General features: G+C 37.4%; 1 protein-coding gene across 2 annotated transcripts in view; it reads left to right on the forward strand.

The window, feature by feature from the left end:
* MTA3 (metastasis associated 1 family member 3) overlaps window positions 1–27,081 on the forward strand; it is a 142,393-nt gene that overhangs the window by 35,281 nt on the left and 80,031 nt on the right. For both annotated transcript variants that reach the window (XM_074818021.1, XM_074818022.1), the window contains exons 5-7: window positions 3,290–3,353; window positions 4,542–4,659; window positions 21,450–21,552. In XM_074818021.1, the coding sequence (XP_074674122.1) occupies window positions 3,290–3,353; window positions 4,542–4,659; window positions 21,450–21,552 (285 nt within the window). The remainder of the gene's footprint in view (window positions 1–3,289; window positions 3,354–4,541; window positions 4,660–21,449; window positions 21,553–27,081) is intronic.

Consider the following 27,081-nt stretch of genomic DNA (forward strand, 5'->3'; position numbering starts at 1 on the left):
GGTCCTGCCTGACAAACCCGATCTCCTTCTATGACAAGATGACCTGACTATTGGACGAGGGAAAGGCTATGGATATTGTCTACCTGGATTTTCGAAAAGCATTCAACACAGTTCCCCATAGAATTCTCATAGAAAGACTGGCTGCTCATGGCTTGGATGAGCGTACGGTCTGCTGGATCAAGCACTGGCTGGATGGACGGTCCCAGAGAATGGTGGTCAATGGAGCTAAATCCAGCTGGCGGCCAGTCACAAGTGGTGTTCCTCAGGGCTCGGTGCTGGGACCATTTCTGTTCAACATCTTTATTGATGATCTTGATAAGGACATAGAGTGTATCATCAGTAAATTCGCAGATGATACCAAGTTAAGCGGGAGTGTCGATCTGCATGAGGATAGGGAGGGTCTACAGAGAGACTTGGATAGATTGGATCGGTGGGCCAACGTCAACGGGATGAGCTTCAACAAGGCCAAGTGCCAGGCCCTGCACTTGGGCTGCAACAACCCCATGCATGGCTACAGGCTTGGGGAGGTGTGGCTGGAGAGCTGTCTGGAAGAGAAGGATCTGGGAGTTCTAATTGACAAGCAGCTGAACATGAGCTGGCAGTGTGCCCAGGTGGCCAAGAAAGCCAACGGCATCCTGGCTTGTATTAGAAATAGTGTGACCAGCAGAAGTAGGGAGGTAATACTGCCCCTGTACTCTGCACTGGTGAGGCCACACCTGGAGTATTGTGTCCAGTTTTGGGCACCTCAATACAAGAGAGATATCGAGGTGCTGGAGTGAGTGCAGAGGAGGGCAACGAAGCTGGTGAAGGGCCTGAAGAACAAATCCTATGAGGAGCGATTGAAGGAGCTGGGACTGTTCAGTTTGAGGAGAAGGCGGCCAAGGGGAGACCTCATCACTCTCTACAGCTACCTGAAAGGACATTGTAGAGAGGTTGGTGCTGGTCTCTTCTCACAGGTAATTAGCGATAGAACAAGAGGGAATTACTTTAAACTCCAACAGGGGAGGTTCAGACTGGACATTAGGAAAAAAATTTTCACAGAAAGAGTGGTCAGACAGTGGAATAGGCTGCCCAGGGAGGTGGTGGAGTCACCATCCCTGGATGTGTTTAAGGGTCGTTTAGATGAGACGCTGGGGGATATGGTGTAGGGGAGAACTCTGTAGAGTAGGGCTGATGGTTGGACTTGATGATCCCAAGGGTCTTTTCCAACCTGAATGATTCTGTAGAAAGTATCAGAGGTTTCTATATTATAGAAACCGGTAACTGTAATACAGATACTTTTTTTTCTGGTTTTAACTCTGTTGTTTTCAGATGGCTTTTTTTTTCATTTTAGTGTGGTATCTACTACTTTATGTCTAGTATTGTCTTTTTTGAGACTAGTCCATACATGTGAGATACCATACATGCATGTAAAATCTCATCTCTGTGACTCTGTGACATTAGATGGTTAAAATGCAGTACAAAGAAGTGTTAACATCAAATAGAAATTCACTCACTTAGAAAACATGCCAGGGGGATTAATCGTGTCTCTTACTGAAATAAAATGAATTTTTTAAATTACCAGCAATAAGGTATAAGGTCAGTCAATAAAATACTCTTGCAGTCGCAATGACAGCTAAGGAATGCCTCTGCAGTAATTGGAGATAAATAAGGGTAGGCTGTAGTGAAGAGAGAGCATACTAGAGGTATGTGGAATAGAAGCAAACTGGAAAGGTAAACTCCCATTTATCCTTTAACACACACAGAAAAAAATCAGTTAAAATAAAGTTGACGAACTGACTTTATGGTACAACATATAATTAATTTTTAGAAGTGATGTTCTGGAATTATCAAGGCCAAAAGCTTCAAGAGACATTCAAATGCATGGTCGGGTATAGAGAGGTTTTCCTACTTCTCTACTACAGGAGTCTTTTCCTCTGCTGTTCTGTATTGTGCTCAGATTTTTCTCGCTCATCTTTCCACCATTTCACTTTGGTGGTGTGGTTCTCCTGACAAATATGGAGATGAAGAGGAATTCAGGAGGTTATGTACTGCAGACTTAATGTGATTTAACCCCATTTCCTATGATGTGCAATGGTAATGAATAAGACATTAGCTGGGTATGTTTGCTTAACGATCAGTCTTTAACAATTGACATCTAATGCTTATGGTTGAGTTTAACAGTCAGCACTGACTGAAATGAACAGTGCTTTTTGCAATAACTTCTTTGGTGTTATCTTAAAATCAAGGTTTCCGCAAACAATTACCTTTTCTATATTTGTTTGCTGCTCTGTTCCATGGTAGAAGATGGGAGAAGGGTGTTCTGGGCAAAGGTCCTGTAGCCATATGTATGAGGCCACTGGAACCTCCTGGTAAATACAGACTAAACTGATAGAAACTGAATAAAACTTAGGTGCATGAAATAGAAGGTGATGTATGTAAGTGATAAGAAATATATATTATTATAAAATGGTACTTCAGTTGAAAATGATAGCATAAAAATGCCAGTTGCTAGCAAGATGATTCAGCACACTTAACATTTTTCATCCGCAGCTATGTGTGTTTCTTTAAAATACCATTTGTTAAAAATAATTCTGCAGATTATTTGCAGAGAAGTTGGAAGCAGAGTAATTTGAGGCCAAAGTAATGTTGAGGGAGAAGGGGATGAGAAAGAGGGGAGAGAAGGGGGTGGGGGTAGTGGGGCAAACTCCCGTTGCGTTATCTACATGTGTTATACATGGGCAGATCTGTACCACTACTGAATAACGGGAAGCTTTCTACTGGCAGCCTGCACAAAAATGTGGTAGTTAACATTTTAATGTGGCCATAGGAGAGATGAATAGAATTCCATGAGTAATTATTAGAAATAATTCCATTCGAAAAGGAAAAGTGCTTTACTTCTACAGGCCATTGGTAAACCTTATATTGTTTCTATTTTGGGTTATTTGTTTTCAATTTAGGCACTGAACTTATTGGAGGTAAGTCACTCGGAGGTGATGTTTATTCATCCAGGCCTTTTTATTAATTATATGTGTATTTATTGTTTGTCGTAATACCTCTTGTTCCTTCATTGTTTCTCTATTTCTGAAACTATTTCCCAGTTTGGCAGAATTCCTATGTATTTGAGTGCTTGGGTCAGTACAGCCATTCATTTTGTTGCTTTGATACTATTTTTGATATCTTAGAAGTATGGCAACGTGCATTTTACTATATTCTTAAACTATGTCTAGATTGTTTTCTTGCAAATAACTTTTTCACAATAAAAATTTGAACTTTTACAAAGTAACAGTTCTTCCTTGTGTTTGTGTAGGGGAAAATGCAGTGTTGCACTTCTGAATGAGACAGAATCTGTGCTGTCATATCTGGAGAAAGAGGTAATGTGACTTCTATTTGGGTAAATATTGGGATGGGTTTATGCTTTTTTTTTATGGCTGTATTTTTAATAAATGGGGAGACCACATTTTGAAAATTTTTCTTGAATAAGTTAGAAAATCATGTTGAAAACACTGATTTTAAAAATCTTATTGGATAAAAATTTGGCACTCTTAAATGACAGTTTTATTATTAATATAGTTGTATTTGGAAAATAATTAATTCGAAGTAATTCATGTGGCATCTTACAAAAGAAAAATATACAGACTTTTTCCTGGAGTGGCTACTTAAGGGGGAATTCATATGGCGCTTTTTTTTCCTTATTTTCTCATTTTCTCCTTTTTTTTTTTTTTTTTTTTTCCTTAGCGGTGTTGTAGAAAGAAGAGTCTTCCTGTAGTCAGTGGACAGGGAGAGAAGAGAGGGTCCTGTAGAGGGCAACTTAGCATAGGAGTCTAATTTTAAGGGCTCTGAATTATTGTATGGAAAGAATCTCCTCAACTTTCATTTCCCGTGGAAGAAATTTAGGATGCTTAGCTTTACAAGAGGGGAAGAAAATTCCCCAAGAATTTGAAAGAGAATTGTATTGCAAAATAGATTCAGAATAAACATATTTTCTTTGGAGTGGCTTAATATGACATCAGACAGACAGAGGTTTTTAGCTGAAATTAGCACGTTTTTATTTTTAAATTTCTACACCAAAATCACTGATAATCAGTAAAAATGTTTCTGAAAACAGGATTTGCCCTATACTTCAGGTGACTGTACCAGACATGCCAATACTATTTTTGTGTAAGCCCTCTTCAGACACTGATAGTGTTTTATGCTTTTTTGAGACGTAATTTATAATGCAAAGTCAGTATGGTAGTATTTAGGGGAAGAAACATGTTAAATTCAAAAAGCAGTTAGCGTTCATTCTTTTCAAATCTATCGATATATTTTTGTGTATGAATCTTTTCATTATTGCTCTATTTTGAAATAACTCCTAGCAATGACATAGGCTTCAGTTAGCCATTTAAAAGTATTCATGATACATGTGCATTATTTAAAATAAGGATTAAGGTACCAAACCTGTGCTCTGCAAAAGCGTGCAAGTGGGGTTCCTTTAATAATTTCCAAATGGAAAGTGCTACAGGTTTACAGACCTAATTTTAAAAATTACTATGCTGTTGCAAATGTGTCTTCTTTTTTAGGATACTTTTTTTTATTCATTGGTGTATGATCCATCACTGAAAACGCTTTTAGCAGACAAGGGAGAAATCAGAGTGGGGCCTAGATATCAAGCAGATGTGCCAGACATGCTTGCAGAAGGTAAATATATGATCTTTGATTAGTCAACAAAATAATCCTCATCTTGCATTATTATTTATGTTGACTTTCTGAACTAAACTAATCAGCATAGAGGCAGAGTGAGTAAAATAGTAGATCTTTGAAAATTGATGAATACCTTTAGATATTATAAAGAAAGAAAGAAGGAAAGGATACTTGAACAGCTTTTGAAAAGATATTGTCCGTTTCCAGTTTGTGCATAATACAATTTAGGCATTCAGTGTTTGTTTACTTATTATATGGTCTGGTTAGTTGTTTGATATAGGCCTCATGGAAAGGTGATGCTGAGGACCAACCCATTTTCTAGAATAATAACATGGTAACAAACAAATGAAAAATGTATTCCTTCACTCCCTTTTAAAACAGGATTTGCATAGAGAATGTATGTCAATGTGTTGTCTTACTTTAAAATATTTTTCAAAATAGTTAAAATATTGGCTTTCATCTTCTCTGTTTGGTAGCAGGACTGAAACAAATGTTTCAAGCCTTGACATATCTTTAAAATCACTGGTATTTTTAAAGTTTATTTTATTTATTTCTAATCTAGCACAACTATCTTTGCCTTAGGCTTTTGCTATGTAGAAACTTTATTCTTTTAAACAAAATTTCAAATACAATATTTATTTAGTGTTTGGATGTTATTTAAGAGGCGTCAGCACCTGTGTCTTGTTATATTTGCAATTATATTTACATAGTAAATTTTAAAATGAGCTGGTTTTGTCAGTGAAATGTGCACTTAACATTGAGTGCTAACAAAACCAAAAGTTTCCTGAGGAGTATCTAGACACAAATACTATTTTCAAGAATCTTGGTATTTATTCCTTAATAAGAAAAGATTATGTGACAGGAATATCACTTGCAGTAAGTCAAAGGAGGTCTGAATGCCCCAAATATGTATATTTGTAACCTTAAATGGTGTGTTTTCCATTTGTAATGGGCTGGATTTTTTTTCTGCTATACTTTTTCTTTCATACAAAATAAGCGTTATTTCTACAAGTCTTATTTAATAAACTGTATAAAACAAGAATGATTTGATTTCTGGCAAGTGGCAGATTATTTTACAATGGATGCCATTTAGTAGCTCACCTGCATTATTATTCTGACTCTTAATAGCCAGAAATAAACTATAGGAAGACTTCTCCAGATTTGTTTATAAGGCGTACAGACTTGTTTCAGAACAAGTTTATGACTAGAATATGATACACTGCAATTCTTGCTGTAAAAGGTGCTTGTCATAGGGAAACAAATAATTATGTAGACATTCATATGCTCAAGAGAAAAGCTTCCCAGAGGACTAAGAGAAAATGACTGTCTCGATGTGTGTATCAAGTAGCCAGGGAGTATTGATGTGCTTCTGAAGTAGCTGGCTGAATTGGTGGGTTTTCAGGATGAGCTGGAGTGTCTGCCAGGCAGGAAGAGTTTTCCTACTGAATTCTGCTACTTTAAATTACTAAAGACAGAGCCTAATTATGGAATAGTGAATACTACATATAAAGTAAATGTTTTTCCCATGGAAATGTTACTTATTTTTTTCTAAAATTAAATTCCATATTTATTAAAAGTTAAGTTCTTCTGGAGCTTAACTTTCTGAGTTAAATCCTTGATTCAGTTAAACGAGTAGAAGATCTTTTTTTTTTATGTGAAGACAGGATTTCACTGTGTGTTACTGTCTTGTTTTTCTCACACCCCATTAATCCCCAAAGTGCAGTAAGTGATGCAGTCTTGTTGCTGTCTCTAGTAGGCAATAATAGTCCATCAGTTATTAAGATTCAGAAACACCAAGCTGTCCACAAACCAAAGACCAGGTGGTATACAGAGCACTACTTTGGCAGTTTAGTTGGATTAATCTGCACTTATTCCCAGTGGTTGGTGGAAAAAAGAGTTTGGTTTTAGGAGGATAAAAATATCTGAATTATTGTAGATTTGACTGACTGTTATCTAAATGTTTCTGTAGTCTTCTGACCTCCAAGGAGAAGAAAAAGACGATTCAGCTGTTACTGTGTCTTTATGTAAGCTGACAGCCTGAAAGTTAATCCATTCGCTGTCAAGCCTTTTCATTCATGAAAACAAATCTAAGCAATGTTTAAAATGAATAGAATAAAATAGAGATGTTTGGAAATATGGGATTCCATGAAGACTTCTGAATTTTGAAATAAATTTTTGAGCCTGTATTTTTAAAAGTGGCTAATGATCTGTATGTCCAAATTATTATGCCATAATATATGATGCTTTAAAACTAAAAGCCTAGAGCAATCACCTTAAATTAAAAGAAATAATTTAGACAACTTCGAGTCAGTTAGAGATCATGTGAGAAAAATTAGGTTCTGTGTCATCTAATAATAGTATTAGATAATAAAATAGAAAGCATTGCCAACTTTACTCACACTTATAATTTGTCCTTTAATGTAAAGGAAGTATACCTTTTTGAATGTTGTTGGTAGGAATATTTTATGTTTACAGAAAATCCCCCAAACCATTTAAAAAAATTTAGAAAAAATGAAGATTCACACACCATCAGTTATTTTGTTTTAAAAGTTACTGGCATATAAATGTAGTTCAGATGACTGAAAGCATGCCAGGTCAGATTAGCTTTCAGAAGACAAGTCACAAAGTGGCTGAAAAAAAAAAAGTTCTTTGAACTATCAAAGCCCTTCCACATCTTCTATAAACATTAAATTATTTTGATGTAAACACACTGATGTATTCTAGTAGATTAAAAATTCAAATTGCTTTCATTTTCTCTGTACTGTGATAATTCATGTTCTGTCTGAATGGACTACTATCTCTTTTTTTTTTTAGTGTTCATTGGAGAACTATATATATATATTTTTGTGGGAATAGATTATTTTTTTCCCCTTGCATTGATGTTACCATTTTTCTGTCCTTGAGTAGAACATACTCCAAAACCTGGTGTTTAGACCAAACTTTGTATAATGCAGCATACCTTCTCCCCTCTACCACCACCATGGATGAATTGGATAACATTATATTTCTCTTTAACTTTTGAAATGAAAAGAATGTTTACTTTTTAAAAGAGTAAAAAGGTTATTAAAATCAAGATACATAATAAAGTATTACAGGTCCAACTGTTTTTCCACTTTGACATACATTGAATCATAAATCCTTTCCACAATTACAGTAAACAAATATAAACAAAGTTTAAAACCGGTTGAAGATGCCTAAGCCTTGTTTATCTATGCTGCTTTTGTTTGTAGTGGTTTAGCTAAATCTCTTAGATTTACACATTTAGTGAAGAACTGTAACTTTGGAGAAAGACCAGACCAGATTTCTTTCAGCCAGTCTCTTACAACTTTTATGAACATCTTTGGGAGTAAACCTATGATCAAAGTTGTCAGATTCAAGTGATATTATGGTTTTGTGAAACCCTTCTTTCTCCCCCCAGTGGCAAGTGCTCCAGTCTTTCTAGACTCTAGTTTGAAGATTTTGAGAGTCTTTTTAGTTGCTCTTATTACACTGGAGACTATATTCTACAGCATTGACTCAACTTCTGGCTAGTGTGATACTAAAGAAGGTTCTTTCTCTGCTTTTAACCACACATTCTGCAGCGGCTTATTCTGTGAATATAGCAGCTGTTTATTTTCAAACCTGTTTCCAGTGTGGAGTAACATTTGGCTCCTCTGCACAAAGCAAGAATAAAAAGGTTTATCTCTGAGAACCAAAGCATGCATTTGGACAAAGAGTATCTTGTTTCAAGCATCCCTCCTGTACTGTCCCAGAGCAAGGTACCTTGTTCTCTGTATGTGCTGTCTGGGGCATCTACCTACTGTATTTGTCAACAGCTAATAAAATATGTGACTAGTAAGTTCAAAAAAACAAAACAAAAACCCCCAAACAAACAACAAAAAACCCTATACAGTTTTGCTTTGGGTAAGTCATTCTTATCATTATTTGGTTGAAAGGCATACTTTTATGAATTATTCTGCTAACAGTTAACTTGAATTTCTCTAATTTGCTCCTTTTTTAAAGAGAGCATGTTGCTAAGATCTTAGACCCTTAGGTAGTTTATAGACCTTATGGCTATTATCTGAGAAGACTTTAGTCATTTGAATGCCCTCTGAAATTTGGACAATGTTGTAGCAAATAGGAGGATGAAAGAAGAGTGACAAGACTAAAAAAAAGTAATAATTAACCCTACATCTGGTAGCATGTCTTAATCACAGTGACAGTTTTCTGTGGCTTCAGATGACTTGAATTTGGTTCTAGCTGAAGGGAAAATTATAGTACATGAACGTACTCTTATTCATATATTTAGTAAAGTAAGAAATTTGTTGGGGAATGAAGGGGCTGAGGGGAACAGCTCTGTGGGAAAAGCCCTGGGGTGCTGGCAGACAGCAAGGGAATGTAAGCCAGCAGTGTGCTTTGGCTGCAAAGGAGGCCAGCAGCATTCTGGGCTGTGTCACCTGGCACATAGCCAGTAGATCAAGGAAAGTAAGTGATCATCCCCCTTTACTGAGCACTCATTAGATCACATCTAGATACTGCATCCAGGTTTGGGTCCCCCAGTATGGGATAGTTATTGATAAACTGAAATAAGTTCTGTGAAGGCAATCACACTTCCCGGGGCTAGAGCACTTGCCCTGCAAGGACAGGCTGAGGGACTCGAGCTTGTTCAACCTGGAGAAGAGTTGGCTTCAAGGTGGGGACCAACTGCAGCTCCCTAGTGACTTGAGGGGAGGTTGTTGAGAAGACAGACAGGTTCTTGACAGTGGTGCGTAGTGGGAGGATGAGATAAAACAGATATAATTTGAAAGGAGAGGTTCAGAATGGCCATGAGAGGAAGTTTTTTTCCCGTAAGTATGGTCAGGTGGTGGAGCAAGTACCCAGGGAGATTGTGTCATCGCTGTCCTTAGAGGTTTTCAAGACCCAAGTGGATAAAGCTCTGGTCTCATCTCACAGCTGAGCCTGTTTTGAGGAGGAGGATATGCGACAGATCTCCTGCGATCCCTTCCAACTTGAGCTGATTCTACTATGGTGCTCCAGTTTAACCACCTGCTTATGAGATTCAGCCCAGAGCCTTTTACCCTGGGGAAGTGCTTCTTCATCCATAGAGAGTGGGTTGGGATTGGAAGTTTACCTCTTATTAAACAAGCATATGAGTGGACAGTTGTTTATTCAAAACACCTATGCTTCAAAGATGATCTTAGGCCCCATATTTTTCTGTGCTTATCTACATTCGTATTTCATTAAGAGAAGCTGAAAGAGAAACCTCAAACTGCTACCTTCCCTCCGGTGATGATGCAGGGTAGTAAATAACTTCTTTGTACGTGTTCAGTCATTGCCATTAACATGCTCAGTTTCAGCTGACTTTTCCATAAAGGCTTGAGACAATATGTTGAGCTTTTAGCAAATCTCAGTCTAAAAATAAAAGGAACACCCGAAGATTAGGAAGTGCAAACACTAATGCTAAGCTAACAGCATTAATACCTACCAAAAAGTCTTTGGTATAATTAGATTATAATACTGTAATATAAGAAAAAGTATAACATATGCACAGTATGATTCAGTTAACAAAGCAACTACTAACCTTTAAAAATTTTATTTCTCTCTTGTAAAAACATGGGATGATTTCTGAGACTTAGCACAAAACCACCAGCTTGAAAGTAGGCTGTAGAGGGAATTAACCTTTGAATTTTCTCTACCTGTCTTAAGGTGTTCAGGTGGTTGAAAGGTGTCTTTTTGCACACAGAGATTCCTAATCTATGTTATCCTGGGCAGCATCACAGTGACAGCTGTTCACAGCTATCAGTGTGCACATGCTTATCTGAGCAGTGGAAAGTGCACAGTAAGAACGTTTTGCTGTGAATTAATTGTCAGTGTATAGCAGCAGCTTCTGTCAGTTCATCTGGCTCTGCTCATAGTGCCTGCTGTAAGGATTCTGAGAGCTGAGCAAGTCATGTGGAGCTAGAGATCACTGGGCAAAACAGAGGCATGTCAGAGTGGGAAATGTGGTGATGGATGCATGAAGGGTTAGGGTTGATTTGCAGTTGGTGGGAAATGAGATTTCAGTCTCCATGCAAAGGTATATGGAAGGAGACAAGCATCAAGGTGTTGACAGGTGTGGTGGGTAATAATTAGGTTTAAAGGTTTATCTAGAGAACAGGCTGCTAGTGCTAATTGAGTACTGCCACCAGCAATGGCAAACTGTTTGCAAATCCCTGTTTTATTAATTAGCTAGAGGGCTGATCTTGGTTAGAGTCACTGTTACGGGGATGTCAGTGTACTGCTGCATGGAATTTTCCTTATGCTAATGGTCCACTCCCAGCTGCAGTCCTGTTCCTAGCCCACTGCTGCTTATCTCTTGTATCTGGATTAAAAGGAGACCACTGTATTCTGGGGAATTCTTTATGGAGCTGGGATCTGACACAATTACTCTGTGGCCATTTAAAGCAGTACAAAGAGTTTGGAGTTGGCAAGGAAGAGGACTACCCACTTACTAAGACACAGAGAGGAAGAGGAATGAGAGTCTCTGAAATGGAGGAAGAAGTAGCCTGTAGGAAAGACATTCTGTTTGAAGGGTTTTTTTTTCTTTGTAGTAAATAAAATTATAAACTATATTCAAAGTATCTGTATAAAAACCCAGACTCCCTCTTGCACATCTGAAAATATCCAGAGAGCATCTAGAAATAGCACCTGCTGTGCAGTTGGTTCCATTTCTTGAAGGCAAGGCATTTTAGAATTAATGGAGTTTAAGTAGCTGAGTGCTTAATAGGAAGAAGGGGAGCAGGTGGGGAAGTTTAAGCTATAAAATTTGGATGATGCACAGAGAATCTGTGTCCAAAACTTCTAAAACTTTTCTGTTTTGGAAAAGAACAAAATAATTCCTTTAGAGGTGTTTCCTAGTGTCTTCCTCCTGCAAGTCAGTTGTAAGAGCATGTTGTTTTTAATGGACCAGATATATCAGATGGAAACTATTAAACTCAGAGTTCAAGCCTGTTAATGTTTGGGAATATTGGAATTTCAGGATTTTAAGCTTGAACATGGTTCCATGTAAAGAGACAGATAAGAAACTCATACTGTTTGGATTTTTAACATTATGAAAGTTCAGGATGCTTAGACTCAGTGTATTTTATTTTCTGGTTCTTTAAATGCTTCCCGTATACGTTAAATTTTTATTGTAATTTAATAAATGAAAAATATGTTTTAGAATAGTGGAACCCAACTGTAATCTCATGAGGAGGGATCTGTTTTGTTACTTCATGGCACATAATACTCCCATTTATTGGAAGAACCACTGCTGACTTGAAAAATCGCTCATACTAGCCAGAGACCTGCAGGAGTTGCTTGAATGGTGCATCTGATTTTCTTGTCAAAAGTCTGTGTGCTGGTGTTGATGTAGTTGCAATGATTGCATTCTCTTGTGAGAAGATAAAAATCAGGCCTTTTTAAAATCGGTCAATATGAAATATTTTTCAGAAGATTCTGTATTCAGATATTTAAGTTAAAAATTAGAGAGTTATGCAGTTGTTAGACTCTGAAGGTGATGATGTGTGGCTGTGAGAAACGTCTGACAGGATAAACAAATATTGTGTCTTAGCATCCTATCAGTGTTCGGAAAATATGATCTGTAATTTGTGCTAAGTGATCAGTTTTGTGACAATTGCTGAATATGAGATCTGGGCATGTTAATACAGTAGGCAGTTCTTAGAAAATAAAATGAAGAAAATAGTGCCTCTTTTCTTCCTGAGTTCAGTATTTCACAAATAGTATATGTCTAGCCTTTTGTTTTTAACTGGGTTTAAGAAATCATGAGGACTGATGATTTTGAGGCCATGTTAATATTTCCTTTGTGAGTGAACCAAGTTGCAATTACAAGAATAAATTAGTGGATTTAGTGCAAAACTAGTTGCGTAGGTAAGATCATCGAAGAAAGAATTGCTTTTCCTGTGCGCACACAGAAGGTGACAGCAGCAGCTTTAGGCTCTTTGAGTGGTGTGTTGGTATGTGAGGAAAAGATTTTCATGGAGAAAGCTGTCAGCCATAAATTACTTTTTTGGATGGGATGAAGGGACTAGTTTGTGTAGTACACCTCTCTTGTTCTACATACAGCAGTTTGAGAGTCCATAGCCTGTTGTCTAAAACTAGAGCTCCTGGTAACTCAAGGTGACCTTACTGGGATCTAGACAGGAGAAGTCAAAGCTCAAATTCTGAAGCCAAAACTACCTTCAGGAGCAAGTATGAAAGGGGATGTTTATGCCTAACTCGCATTTGCTTAAAGTGGATGCCCAGGAACCTTGTAGAAATCTGTTCCACCAAGTTCAGTCTGAAATGCATTGAAGCTTCAACGTTGTTGGAAAATCTAATAAGTTAGCAGCAAAACAAATGATAACTTCAATACCAGTCAGAATATGCCAGAAGCAGAGAGGTCTTTGAGGGCGATTGAGTCAACTAAAAGATGATGGCTTTCTGTTTTAATGAATTTTTCAGAAGGAGTGTGTGGGACAAAAGATCTAAAAAGCCAATTCAGGAGTTCTACCTGTGGAAGCTGCAGTAGAATACCAGACATAAAAGGTGTGATTGTGCTAACCCAGTAAGACTTACCTTTATGGTCAGAGAAGAATGTTGCCTAAACCTGATTCATATCAGCTGAAGATGGATATGTAAAATAGATCAGAGGACGGTTAAGGTTTGATGAGATTAATCTCAACAGAAGTAGTACACCAGAATAAACTGTTATAAATACTATAATAACTCCCATTTATGAGTACTCAAACATATTTTGTTCTTATATGGAGTTTCTGTTGGTTGCACTTTTGCCTTTGAGTTACATGAAATTTTTTCTGTAATATCTTCTAAAAGAAGGAGCTGTTTCTTGAGGCAAATTTAAATGTGGTAGTCACTTGTCTGATTTGTAGACTTTTTTTCTTGTTATTAAGCTCAGTGGAGTAAATTTTGCATAATTAACTGTCAAATGCATGATCATCACAAATAGTAAAATACTCTTTACGATGTTGTTCATGTCAGATTTTAATAGGATTATAATATCCTTTACATCAGTCTTGCCAATTTCTCTTCCAGGGAGCTGAATTAGTGATTTATGTGCTGGCCAATTAAATGCCTGTTTATAGACTTTTATCAGTTTTACTATAAATCAGATAAAGCACATGTAAATGGCCTCTTTGTGCCTGTTTTCAGTAAAGACTTCATTTACTTCTGCCTAACCTTGCAGATGCAAGGGAAATCTGTAGTTTAGGATTGCAGCCACATATACTACAGAAGCTCAGTTAGGTATTTGGAAGCTTTGCATTATAAAACAGTACTTTATGAAGTCTTTTCAGTAATGCTATTTAAAAATATTTGTTGCCTTTCGGTACAATTCGTTGAGGTATTAAGTGCATGTATAATTTTGATCAAACAAGCAGTTACATGGGTTATGTTGGTTCTTCCTTATATACCTACTATACTTACGCTATTCTTAGATAATGTGGTGATGGAAATTTCTGAGCTTCAATTCTCAGATCACTCACAACTTCTGTGTTAACAGTGAAATGGTAAATTAGAAGAGTTGGAAATGGTTCTGTTAAGCAATTAGCTCATAAAATCTGTCCAACAGTTGAGGTGAGCTGTGCAGTTTTTCTGCTTGGGGATTGTTTGGTCTTTTTTACCCCTGTCCCTGCCCTGAATTGTAAAAGCAGGTCTGCCTTTCTCATTTGCTTTATGCTTAAAGTCAGTTGGAGTTTTAGTCTTTATAACAAGAGAGCCATGATTTCCTACTGTCTTTAGCTTCTTGAGGAGACTTAAGCATCTGTTCTCATTCTTATGTTTGTTATGAACCTCCTATTTTCAATAACTTGAAGGAAATGGTTAAAGTAGCTGTCTTTTCTTTTTGCCTTCTGGTTGCAATGCAACGTTAACAGTCTGTGCTGCGGTGTTGACGTGGAAGGTTGTGCATGATTGCTGTCGGAAAGATGTCTTTATTAATAATAGCTGTAGAGCATTGGCTGAGATTGTTCAAATACTAAATGAGTTCTGTTGGGTAGGCAGTTTTACGAAGGATACAGCTATTTATTGTATGCTGTGTATGTGCTTATTATCCCAAATAATGTATCGCAGTGAGCACTCAAATCACCTTTCAAGCAGCAACATCTTAGAGTTTAATTGACCTTGCTGGTTTTTTTTCTACCTCAGTAACTTTGCCTAAATGGACTTATTGTAAGTCGAGATTTTTGTTTCATTTGCTGTTTTATTGTAAGTCTGATTTTTCTTTTAAGTTTGTTTTTCATCTTCTACACAATAAATATCAGATGCGGGTGAAATGTTTTTTGCATTTGAATAAATCAAAATACATTTCATCCTAAAGAAGTTTTTCTCTATGTTTTGTTTACATTTATGCAAATGAATAGTCCTGTTTATCTTTAGAATACTTTAGTCACAGGGAATTTGCATATTCATAACATTAAGTTTATTAAAAAAAAAAAAAAGACAGAACCAGAGATTTCATTTTAATTTAGTGGGGTTTTTCTGAAGAATACAATGTCTAGGCATTGTGGTATCCCTCTTTCGAAAACAAGTATTTTAAATATTGTTAATAATCATATGTAGTATGGTACTGTTATTATACACAGAATCGTTTTCACTATGCTTTCCTGAAAACTGTATTGCCTCAGGTTGTGTTATGTCAGGAATTCAGAAAAATGGTTGCAATCTTTCTGTATTCAGATTGGAATAGGTGCTAGACCACTGCACAGTGTCTACCAACCAAAATATCATCTAAAATGGGGGGGTGAGGGGCAGGGAATCTGAGTGCAAGTCTCATTGTTCAGATTTATTCATAAATATCAGAGTACAAGAAGCTAATTCCAAAATAAAGGTGAATTTCAAGTATCTTTTTGTTAGTTGAATACTTACCCTTGCCTTTGAACTGAAGGTGACCTTGTAGTTTTATGCAATATATTAATTTAGGTCATTGTCTTTAGATTTGCCATAAAAAGCTAAAATGAAAGGGCTGACTTTTTTATGATTTCATTTCTGTGGCAGTGGGGATTCTATCTAAGTACTATTTAATAAGGACTATAAAGTGAGGAATGGTGTGATTTTAGGACATTATGCCTCTATGTTCTCTGATCTGTGGAAGTTTCTTTTTGCATACTGTTCTGCAGGGTTTTGGGAAAGAGCCAACCTTATTTGTTCCTTTTTTTCCAGCACTGGACATTCCCATAAGTCAGCCGTTCTTGATGCAGCATTATGGAGAAGTTTGTCATTACTACGTGGTTACGGTTTTTAAGTTTGTTCTGAGCCCAACTGTAATTCTTTCTGTTTAGGAATTTAGAACATGATGAATTAAAAAGCTCTTCTGAGTGCTTTTGAGGTCTTTGATCATCAGTGGTTGATTTATAAACACTGCAAGACTGAGCACTGAGAGAGCTCTGAGGTTGTTGGAGTTGGAGGAAGTTTAATTCGAAAGGGATTTTTCAAGTGAAATATGACTGAATTTGTTTAGTAGGCTAGAGTTCTAGAGCATAGAAGACAATTGGACTATGCATGTTTTATTGTCTTAGAAAATGCTCAGTAGCAGTTTAAGTTGTTGTAGACAAATAATGGGCTTGTATTACCTGATATCTTTCACTTGTCTCTATACGTGTAGTCTTTATATAGTTTGTTTTTCATTTCTAGTCTTCATACATGCGTTATGCTCATAAATTGAGTTTTACCATAAGATTTGTGTAAATACACAACTCATTATCTGAATGAGTAATTGAAATCTTGGATATACATCTGTCAGGCAAGCTAAGGGGGATGGAATTGTTCTGCAATTGAAATGTAATAATTTTCCTTTTGCCTATACTTTTAAAATAGTCTAAGCTTTCTCATGTTACTTTAATGAGAGAAATTATTTGCATATAATTCAGTTTTATTTTTTGCAGAGTTGAGTGTAAATTTTTGAACTTTTTTTCTGAATGATTTTTGATTGTTAGTACTGGTGAGAATCACATCATAAAAAAAAAAGAAAGAGTAGTAAGAATTCTATGTCTGCAGAGCATTTATAGTGAGAAGGGTTGTAATTTCAGTTAGTTAAGACTAACGGTCAGCTAGCTATTTACGATGAATTCAGTTTATGCAGAGTTGAACTCATTGAGTGTCAGTAGATAAAGTTTGTACATAGATCTGAAAGGTGTCTTTCCTTCTATAGCTCATGTAAAACTTACTTTCCCAGTGGCAATTACTTCGACGTTTGGTAACCAGCTTTCTCAGTTAAGCTGTATGCGCCCCACCCCAATCAGTTGTTTGTCAAAAGCTGTGTGATGTTTTGTGATAATTAACCTTTGTATGACTGTATAATTTATCTTTTTATGCAGAATGAAGATGCTGAGTGTTTTAGAGAGGAACTAATGAACTTTTCATTGAAGGAGAAAGCTCAGATTTTAAACAGGCAGGCTTAGTGTCTGGAACTTTGTTCATAGCTAGACAGTGTGAGAAAATCCAATGCAATGATATTTTTCTCATCTGTAAATTGGAGAAGTTTACAGACAAGTGGTCTAAGTAGCTGCATGAGAAGGTGGTTCATGAATTGAAACCTTTTTCAGTGATTAGTTGCCTTTTATTCAATGTTACATAGCACATGATGCTATGTTCAAAAAGACATTTAGGATTACCTGCAGTTAGTATACTGCCAAACAGTTCTGACAAAAGCCTGTTAAATGCTTTATCTGCTAAATCTCATCCTCTGTTTCAGTAATAGAAATGTTGTTGTGTTGCACGTTGAACTGGAGTAAGGGAGGAATAAGAACTGACAAGTACCTCTTCTGCATTCTTGTGACGTAGCCAGGAGGTATTCCTATTTCACAGGTATAAAACTGAAGCACAAAGATGAAGACAGTGAATTTACTTCTTAGATTATGTGCCAAGCTTTAAGAATATAAACTTCTACACAGGCCTTCGTGTTTATGTGCTTAGGTATCTAGTGAGCCAGGTTAATTGCATGAGTCAAAACTCCTGGCTCATTTCAACAGATTGTGTCAAGCCCTGAATGAATTTCCATAGTAGGAGGAACTCTGTGGTACAAACTGTTGGTCTGGTGTCCAACTGCTGTCCATGGTTCTGTCTGCCCTAGTCTGACCAAAAAATTGCAACTACAGATTTTCTGTGCCATGTGATTAAGGATCCAGCAGCTGGTACCTCTGTTTTGCATATCATGAAAAATGGATTCACTCAGAAAGCTGAGCACTGCAGGTGTTTAGTTCATATGTTTGGATTGAAGTGACTGTTAAATTAGTTTTTGAAAAGGAGAATAAAAAGGTATTTTGAAAAATAGTGCAAATTGTGCAAAATACAAAAATAAGGCATTGTACCTGACAAGTGATGTCTCTAAAAACTGTCTTCCTGGCTATATTTCAGTCAGCTATCTAATCAATTTTTTGTCATTAAAGGTGGAATTGGAGTTGTTTCCCTGAAAACCATTTTTAAAAAATCCAATTTTTATAAATTTCCTATTTCAGTTTCTTAACAGGATACAATATTGTAGCATTGTTATATATCTGTAAAATTAAAAAGAATTGTGGTCTAGGAAAATGTTCATAGTTCATATTGCAAGTTATTTTCTTTCAATTGGATATGTTATAAGAACATAGAATCATACTGAATCTAATGTACTAATTACCTTGGGGGTATTTATCTGCAGGAAGTGAAGTCTAGAAGACGAAGTAGGTCTTTAATTTCTTGTTGTTCATCTTAACTGCATTCAGTTAAAAGTTTCATTTGATTTACTTCCGTTTTGTAAAATTTTTTTTTACAGTTGTTTTCTGTGGGGGGCATATCATGCTTTCCTTTGTTTAAAATGACTAACTGAAATGCAGAACTTTTTTTTTTTTTATTAAGAAAAAAATAACATTTTGCTTTTTATTAGGGGAGAACCAAGAGAAACAAAGCATTGAATGATTGATGAAGACAAAACCAGGCATATTTCTGGCCATCTAGTAATGTTTTCTGGAAAAATTAATCTTCAGGATTAGATTGGCTATAATAAAATTATAAGCAGAGCTCAAAATAAATTGGATATGCTGGTATGTCATACCAGCCATTCAAAAAAATTGCCTAGCACTTCTCAGAATCTGTAATTGGTATGTTGATGAGAGAACACTTGTAAAAGAGAATGAGAACCTTCTCATATGCAGGGCTGAAAATGTTAAAAATTAACCTCCCCCATTCTGTTTGTGTCCTGAAATTTGCAATGTAAGGAATTAATACTGTGGCAACTAGGATACGTGTTCAGTCTCAATGTCTTTTAGTTCTGTGTCAAATTCAACAATATGAAAGATAAATGTAGAGATGTTAACAGAGAAATAGCGTCTTAGATTTAAAGGGGTCTGGCACCTTAAAAATCCTATAGTATAAGGTACAGGCATGATGAACTAAGGACAGACAGCTCAAGGAAAACAGAGGGGGTTTTGTAATTACTGTTTTAAAGGTGACCTCTGGAAGGAAGGTCTGTTTATCTTATGTGATCCTCCTATACTGATTCTTGCAACACATTCAAAGGAAGTAAACAAAATTTTTATTCCTGAACTCAACTTTGCAAAGATTTCTACAGCACTGCTTCCCTGTCTCCATGATTGATCTGTTTAGGTTACTTTTCTTCCTGTTTAAGTGATAATATCCTGCCATTTCAAGAGAAAATCAGGAATGAAGCTTTTTTTGTAAGTGCAGTTTGGCAGAGACCACATATGTTCTGGAAACCTCTCTGACTGCCATTGTTGCAGTAATATTTAATATTGCAAATATTGTATGTGTTTGGATTCTTTTGGTATAGATGTTCCATTGCACTTATCCTACTTATGTCTACTGCCATTACAAAATACTGTTTGGCAATATTTCAAATTTACCTTTATCAAGAGTTAAAACGACGTTTTGTAGAAGTAATTGTAATTGAAGTACGACGTGTAGTATTGCAATTTTTTTCATCTTTTTGCAAACTTAATTCAGGAGAGTGACATGTTTTGGTTGAATACTTGTGCTGTGCTTCTATGATGTTTACTCTTTGTAAGAAGTATACCCTGTCTGAGTATTGTTATGATCTCCAGGATATGATGTGCTGAAACAGTTAACTAACATTAAAGATAAGATTTAAGAACTATATATTAACAGATTGAAATGAAGTGCTCAGAGATTATTTATAAAATGTAGAACATCACCCACAATGTGTCTGTCACAGATGGAAAAAATAATGTATTGACAGGTGTGTACTCCATTGAATAAAGTCCTACCCAAGATTGCCAGAAATTAAGTTGGTTTCCAGTACTGGATGTGGATGAGTTTAAGGAGGAGCAGAAGTCCCATTAGGCAGGCAGTTCTTTGAAGAAAGTACTTTACTGTGTTTTGCTGAGAATGTGACTGTGAAATTTGTTCCTGAAACATTAGCCAGATAGCACGGTGCAGCTCTAACTTGTGTATTTGGTAGGGATAAATATATACTGCATTTTCATTTCCTTCCAGGATGAAAGTGCTAGAGAAACTTGCCATATATGATTAGATTTCAGAAGAGCCAGTGCTTGGTTTGCAGCCTGCCTCCAGACTCTTAAGGGTACAGGTTATTTCATGTCTTGATACTGTGCCTGTTTAGACTGGCGTTTTTTGTTAAGTCATAAGAAGTAGCATAGACTAAAGATCTACATGCTCAGAGAGGTACCTACACAGCTTGGATTTTCAAAGGAAATGGAATGGCTGTATTTGAGAACAGGTTTTTATTCTTGTAGTAGCTCATAAAAATCAGAGACAAGTACTGACAGCCAACTAAATATTGGAGTTTTTTACGTGTTCATTGAAGGAAGAACATGCCCATATTCTAAAATACCAAGGAGGGACAATGATTTTAATTTTGCTGTTGTCATCTGTTGTGGCCACAGATGTGCTGGCCACATCCCACAGGTAAATCTTCTCATGCCGATAGAATATATCGTGCCTACTTAATCAACCCCTGTAACGTTTCTCATATTGCAGCAGAAGTTACTGGTGTAGTAGTCAGGCCATAGTGGGCTTCCGTATGAACCTGAATCATTGTAGCATCTTCACACTTCACTGTTCTCACAAGCAGTATAAATGCCATACTCTTTTAATAATAAATACAGGGCAAAACAAATTTCAGGAACCACCACCATTGTTTTGGCCACTGCATGTACACAGATTGCTCTGTTCAGACAAATGGAGTTGGGAAATGATGATGTAGCATATAGTAACTTTCTTGTGCTGTAGACTTATATATTATTTTGTAAGAGGATATAACTAGTCAACGTACACAGTAATTTTAATAATATGAAGTGAGTTAACAGTACAGATAATGTAGTGACTCAGAGCAAAAGGTGAAAAAATAATTAAATGTGGTAGACAGCATTTTTTCATAATGATTTTTGTTTGGGGGACATAGAATACAAATTGCATAGAATTTAATTGCTAAAGCTGGTTAAGTGTAAAATTAATTTTAATATGGCTGAAGTGAAACAGTAACTTTGATATAGTTGAGAAGCAATTTAAAGAAACCACTGGTTACTTAGGTAATGGTTTCAAGTTTATAATCACATTTTATTAAAGTTCTTTGATACTACGCCTCCTAAGAATGCCTCCTGAAATTGAAATGCTGATGTTAAGGGAAGAGATTTATTTTACTGGTGCTGCATTACAGAATTTAAATGAATAACTGCTGATTGTTAAATACTGTGTGTGTGTTTAAAAATGTACAATGTCTCTTTTAAACATAGTACAAGAAATACACAGAGAAGAACATTGTGAGTAATAAGTGTTTTGTCCCATCTACCTTTTGACAGGAGAATTAGATGACAGAGAACAGGCAAAGCTGGAAGTAAAAGTATGGGATCCAGATAGCCCCCTTACTGACCGTCAGATTGACCAGTTTTTAGTTGTAGCACGGTAAGATTAAAATCCTCTAATAAAAAAAAATTCCTTTTCCTTTTCCTACTGACTATTTATTCCCCTATATCGTGTTACTCAATTTGTTTGCCATTTTGTGAGCCCTTCTCTTTCCCACAGTTAGCTAAAAGAGAAAATCAGACCATAACCTTCTGCATATTTATTGAAGCTACCAATACAGAAGAGAGAAAAAGAGAGTGAGTTTTGGAATAATGCTACACTCCCTGTATTTCAGGTTATAGTAGAATTTGATACTTTAAATGTAGAAAACAGTCTGTTTTCCCTTCAGAGTAAATGAAACAGAATTTAATATTTCAGTCTTGTATTATATAGTACTTGGAATTTCATAGTGTAAAATAAAAGTTAAGAATAGAAATAAATAAAATGTTAACAAATGAAATGGGTGCAGAGCTTGCCCAATTTACATACAAGCTGAATAATTTGCAGTGCAATTATTTTGGATGAATATTGAAATAAAAGTTTTGAAGTGATGTATTTCATTAGTGTAAAAAAATCTGTTCAGTTCAATTTTCATAGAATCATGAAATCATAGAATGGTTTGGGTTGGAAGGGACCTTAAAGATCATCCAGTTCCATCCCCCCTGCCATGGACAGGGACACCTTCCACTAGACCAGGTTGCTCAAAGCCCTGTCCAGCCTGGCCTTGAACACTTCCAGGGAGGAGGCAGCCACAGCTTCTCTGGGCAACCTGTGCCAGTGTCTTACCACCCTCACAGTGAAGAACTTTGTCCTTATATCTAATCTAAATTTACCCTCTTTCAATTTAAAACTGTTACCCCTCATCCTATCTGTACACTCCCTGATAAAGTGTCCCTCCCCATCTTTCCTGTAGGCCCCCTTTAAGTACTGGAAGGCCGCTGTAAGGTCTCCCCAGAGGCTTCTCTTCTCTAGGCTGAACAACCCCAACTCTCTCAGCCTGTCCTCATAAGGGAGGTGCTCCAGCCCCCTCATCATCCCCATGTCCCTCCTCTGGACTCAGTTGAGCAGGTCCATGTCCTGCTTATGTTGGGGGCCCTAGAGCTGAATGCTGTACTCCAGGTGGGGTCTCACGAGAGGGGAGTAGATGGGCAGAATCCCCTCCCTTGACCTGCTGGCCACACTTCTCTTGATGCAGCCCAGGATACGGTTGGCTTTCTGGGCTGTGAGCGCACATTGCTGGCTCATACTCAGTTTTCCATCCACTAATACCCCCAAGTCCTTCTCTGCAGGGCTGCTCTCAATCCACTCCTTGCCCAGCCTGTATTTGTGCTTGGGATTGCCTCGACCCATGTGCAGGACCTCTCACTTGGCCCTGCTGAACTTCATGAGGTTTGCACGGTCCCAGCTCTCCAGCCTGTCCAGGTCCCTCTGGATGGCACATCCCTTCCCTCCAGCCTGTCGACTGCACCACACAGCTTGGTGTCGTCAGCGAACTTGCTGAGGGTGCACTCCCTCCCACTGACCATGTCACCAACAAAGATGTTAAACAGCACCAGTCCCAACACCAGACCCTGAGGAACACCACTCATCACTGCTCTCTACTCAAGACATCGAGCTGTTGACCGCAACTCTCAGTGCAACCATCCATCCAGTTCCTTATCCACTGAGTGGTCCATCTCTCAAATCCGTGTGTGTCCAATTTAGAGACAAGGATGTCGTACAGGACAGTGTCAAATGCTTTGCACAAGTGCAGGTAGATGACATCAGTTGCTCTTCCCTTTTCCACCAGCACTGTAACCCTGTCACAGAAGGCCACCGAATTCATCAGGCACGATGTGCCCTTAGTGAAGCCATGTTGGCTGTCAGCAGTCACCTCCTTATTCTTCATGTGCCCTAGCATAGTTTCCAGGAGGATCTGCTCCATGATCTTGCCAGGCATAGAGGTGAGACTATCTGGCTTGTAGTTCTCTGGGTCGTCTTTTTTCCCTTTTTGAAAATGGGGGTTATGTTTCCCCTTTTCCAGTCAGCAGAAACCACCAGACTGCCATGACTTCTCAAATATGATGGATAGTGGCTGAGCCTCTTCATCTCCCAGTTCCCTCAGGACCCGTGGATGCATCTCACCAGGTCTCATGGACTTGTGCACCTTCAGGGTCCTTAGATGTTTTTGAACCTGGTATTCTCCTACAGTAGGTGGTTTTTGCATTCTCCCAGTCCTCGCCTTTGCCTTCTGCATCTTGGGTGGTGTGGCTGGAGCACTTGCCAGTGAAAACTGAGGCAAAAAGGCTGTTGAGTACCTCAACCTTCTCCATATCCCAGGTAACCAGGTTAATTTATAAATTAACATATGATTATGCAGATTTATGAGAGGAACATCAAAGCCCTTGGAATTCATAAATATCCAAAAAACCCATTTCTCTACTTTAAAAAAAAAACCAACCTGACTTTCAAAATTCTATAGACTTCTTACTGAAGGACAAAGCTACACTCATAAGATACAGCATATTTCGCCTGTCCTGTAATTCATACTTAGAAATATAGTACGAAGGTACTGTTTTAATGATGGCAGAGAACTGTTAATCACACCTAATTTATGCTGAATCACTCCATCCCCTGTATTTTCTGTAACCTGGTTGCAGAGTGTAGTCTCAAATCTTCTTAGGTAAATAATCTTTATACGTTGTTTCCAGTTTTTCTTCTTTATTCTTTCTCCATTTTGAACAAAGCATTTCAGGAAGGAAATAGAGAAGTTGCTTTATATTTTCCAGCTTATATGTATGGTGAAATGAGTGGCTGATTTATTGTTTTACAGTTCAGATGCTGATCCACCTGGGTTTCTTCTTCCTCCCTCACTTTGTAGTGCTGTGTCCTTTCTATACAGTAGTAAAAATTGCCTGGCCCTGTTGAATTTCCAAGCAAGCCAGAGGCGTAGAGCTGTTAGCACACATCTGTTCAGAAGATCACAATGCCTGGTAGATGCTCCATAGAACAGAACCCAGAAAAAGAACTACTTCTATTACGAGCAATATAATACCTGAACATCTATGGGCAGACCATCATGGGGTGCTCTAAAAAAACATCTGCATGAAGGTTATGTATGTTTTTGAAGAGTTCATTCATTGCCTTCACATCCCTCCACTCCCCGTCTTGCAGCCACTCTGGGGAGCTTAAGTAGTATAGTGTGAAGCTGAAAATGTTCCCAGAGGAGTGTACCAGTAAGCAGTCTGCTGAGAAGTGACAGAGAATAAATGATTTATTTTTTTTTTAAATTCTTCTCTTTTCTTCCCCTTACTTAAGACGTCCTGTGTAATGCTGTGCCCTGACCAAGACTGCATTTGTGTAGAAGTTGATAAATTTCTGTAAAGAAGCTTTCTGTTATGGCAGAGTGGGTCTTGGTCATATCTGACTAATTGTCTTGCCACAAGATCTTGTGGTAGGCAGTCACTAATGACCTTCTGTAATCAGATGTTACTCAGGTACCACTTTATTGATGTGCTTCCACAAAACTCCGTTCATCTTTCTAAGCTCCTCTGGAACTGATAGAAGCTATTTCCAAGCTCTTATATGCTTGTATTCACAGGCTGCAAGATCACATTTCTGTTGCATTAAGTGCTTCTGAGACAGATTTTCACCAACTTCTGGAGAAACAATTCTCCTATGATGATTGTGGCAGCTTTAAATTCAGTATGTTGTGTGCTTGCAGGTAAAAGCTTTCATTATACTGGACCACTAAAAGCTGCTTGAGTAACAGTGGAGTTGGTATTATGATACAGTAAACTGTGTTTACAGACTCAGGAGATAGCTCTGCTGTGGCCTAATTGCAGTTCACTGGACATTGGCTGTGCCTGCTGAGTTTCCAGTGAGAATGGTATTCCTCTGGTTATGTTTAGTTTTGCAGATTTGAAATTCTGACAATATAAGAACTCTTTCCTAAATGCATTCCTATATGTGATTTTGGTTAAGTGTGTGTATGCTATCTATATTTGAAATTTTAAAAGCATTTTCACGTCATCCTTTTTACATGCTGCATCAAAGGCATGAGTATTTCTTCTCAGTTTTTTCAGTCTGCTCTGGTTGAAGGAAGAATTGCTTTTGTTCTTACAGGCTTTAGCTTTTTCAATCACACAAGCACACTTTGTTGGTTCTTTAGAAGGTGTTTAAATACTCTCTATTTGTGTTGCCCGTTGGCAAGAACATTTATATTTGGTCTTGGGCATGTAGCTTTCCCAGTCTTACAAGGTTTTTTTACTGTCTCAGGAACTAGAGGCCTTTTTTCTAGGTTTATATGCTTGGTCAGTCCGAGCCTGGTAGTAAGCCCTAGTATGCAATAATTTGCTGGATATAAAGGTAGAATAATATGCCTATCCTGTCCAGAAATTGGAGATAGCAGTGCCATAAAAATCTGTGGAGATTTTGAAAAAAGTGTAAGAGTACTTGAGCAGAAAGGTCCTTAACCTTGAGCTCCCTCGGTAGTCTTGCTTGACTGTGGATTTACAAATCTTGAAAGTACCTTTTGGTACTGCTGAAGCATAATTTGGGCAAGAGCTCTTGCCCGAACTAGTGAAAGCATCTGGTAGGTGAAGCTTGAGGCATCAGACTGATTAAAGTATTCTGGTTTTGAGTTGTTTTTTGTGTAACGCGCTGTCATTTTTACTCTGGCAACGAGAATTCCAACACCATTTTCTACTCTGTTCAAATAAGATACAGCTTCATCAACCAATTTTTGTTCCGTCATTTATATTGACAACAGTTCTTCTGTGTCTACTAGCTTCAAAGAACAGGACTCTGAGAATCTGCCACAACAGTTTAGATCTGTCCACGTTGGCAAATAGTACAATACGGTAGAAGTGGATTTGTGGAATTGAAATGTTTGATGCTGAGGACCTAGCATCCACACTTGCACATTTTGAGCAGTTTTATTTTTAGGCTAACTCTGATGTGGTTCTGTGGACTAAATATCTATTGAGTATGTGGTACTACTGTACTTAACAGAAATCCAGTTTGTATGCTACAAGAGACCTTTTGATGATGCAGTAGATAAAGATGCTGGGGACCATTGCTTTGAAACTCCATTCCTAATTTGAACTAAACACTGATACAGATGCACCGTTTTCTCCAGTCATCAGTGTCTATCATTCCTAATATACAAGGAGTACTTAATTTCTTTGTGAGATCTCATGTTCTCTTTCTAACTCTGTTCCAAGTTGCATAGTATTAGGAAATAGAAACTTTCCTACTGTATGTATAACATAATAGTTCTGTCTTTTTTTTTAGTTTTTCAAATTGAAAATGGACCTGGCCAGACTCAGAAGTGGTAGGAGTTGTGGGCTTCACTCCAGACAGATGCTGAGAGCCGTAGACCCGACCCATTTTTTCCATTTTCTTTCTGTCTGCTAATTTAGTCTATAATTCGTTACCCGATACATTTTTGGTATGTTCTAGTTCCATTTGTGTACTTTATGATGCAGTGAAACAGTTAACTTCTTTTATTCTGCTTCATGTAACTACATTATCAGCATAGTCTTCTGGAGGGAATATATCTCTTAATTCAAGCTTTCTTACAGACGTTTGTGGTCCCAGCTTATTTCC

This window comes from Strix aluco, chromosome 3 (genome assembly GCF_031877795.1).
Source record: "Strix aluco isolate bStrAlu1 chromosome 3, bStrAlu1.hap1, whole genome shotgun sequence".
Taxonomy (NCBI): domain Eukaryota; kingdom Metazoa; phylum Chordata; class Aves; order Strigiformes; family Strigidae; genus Strix; species Strix aluco.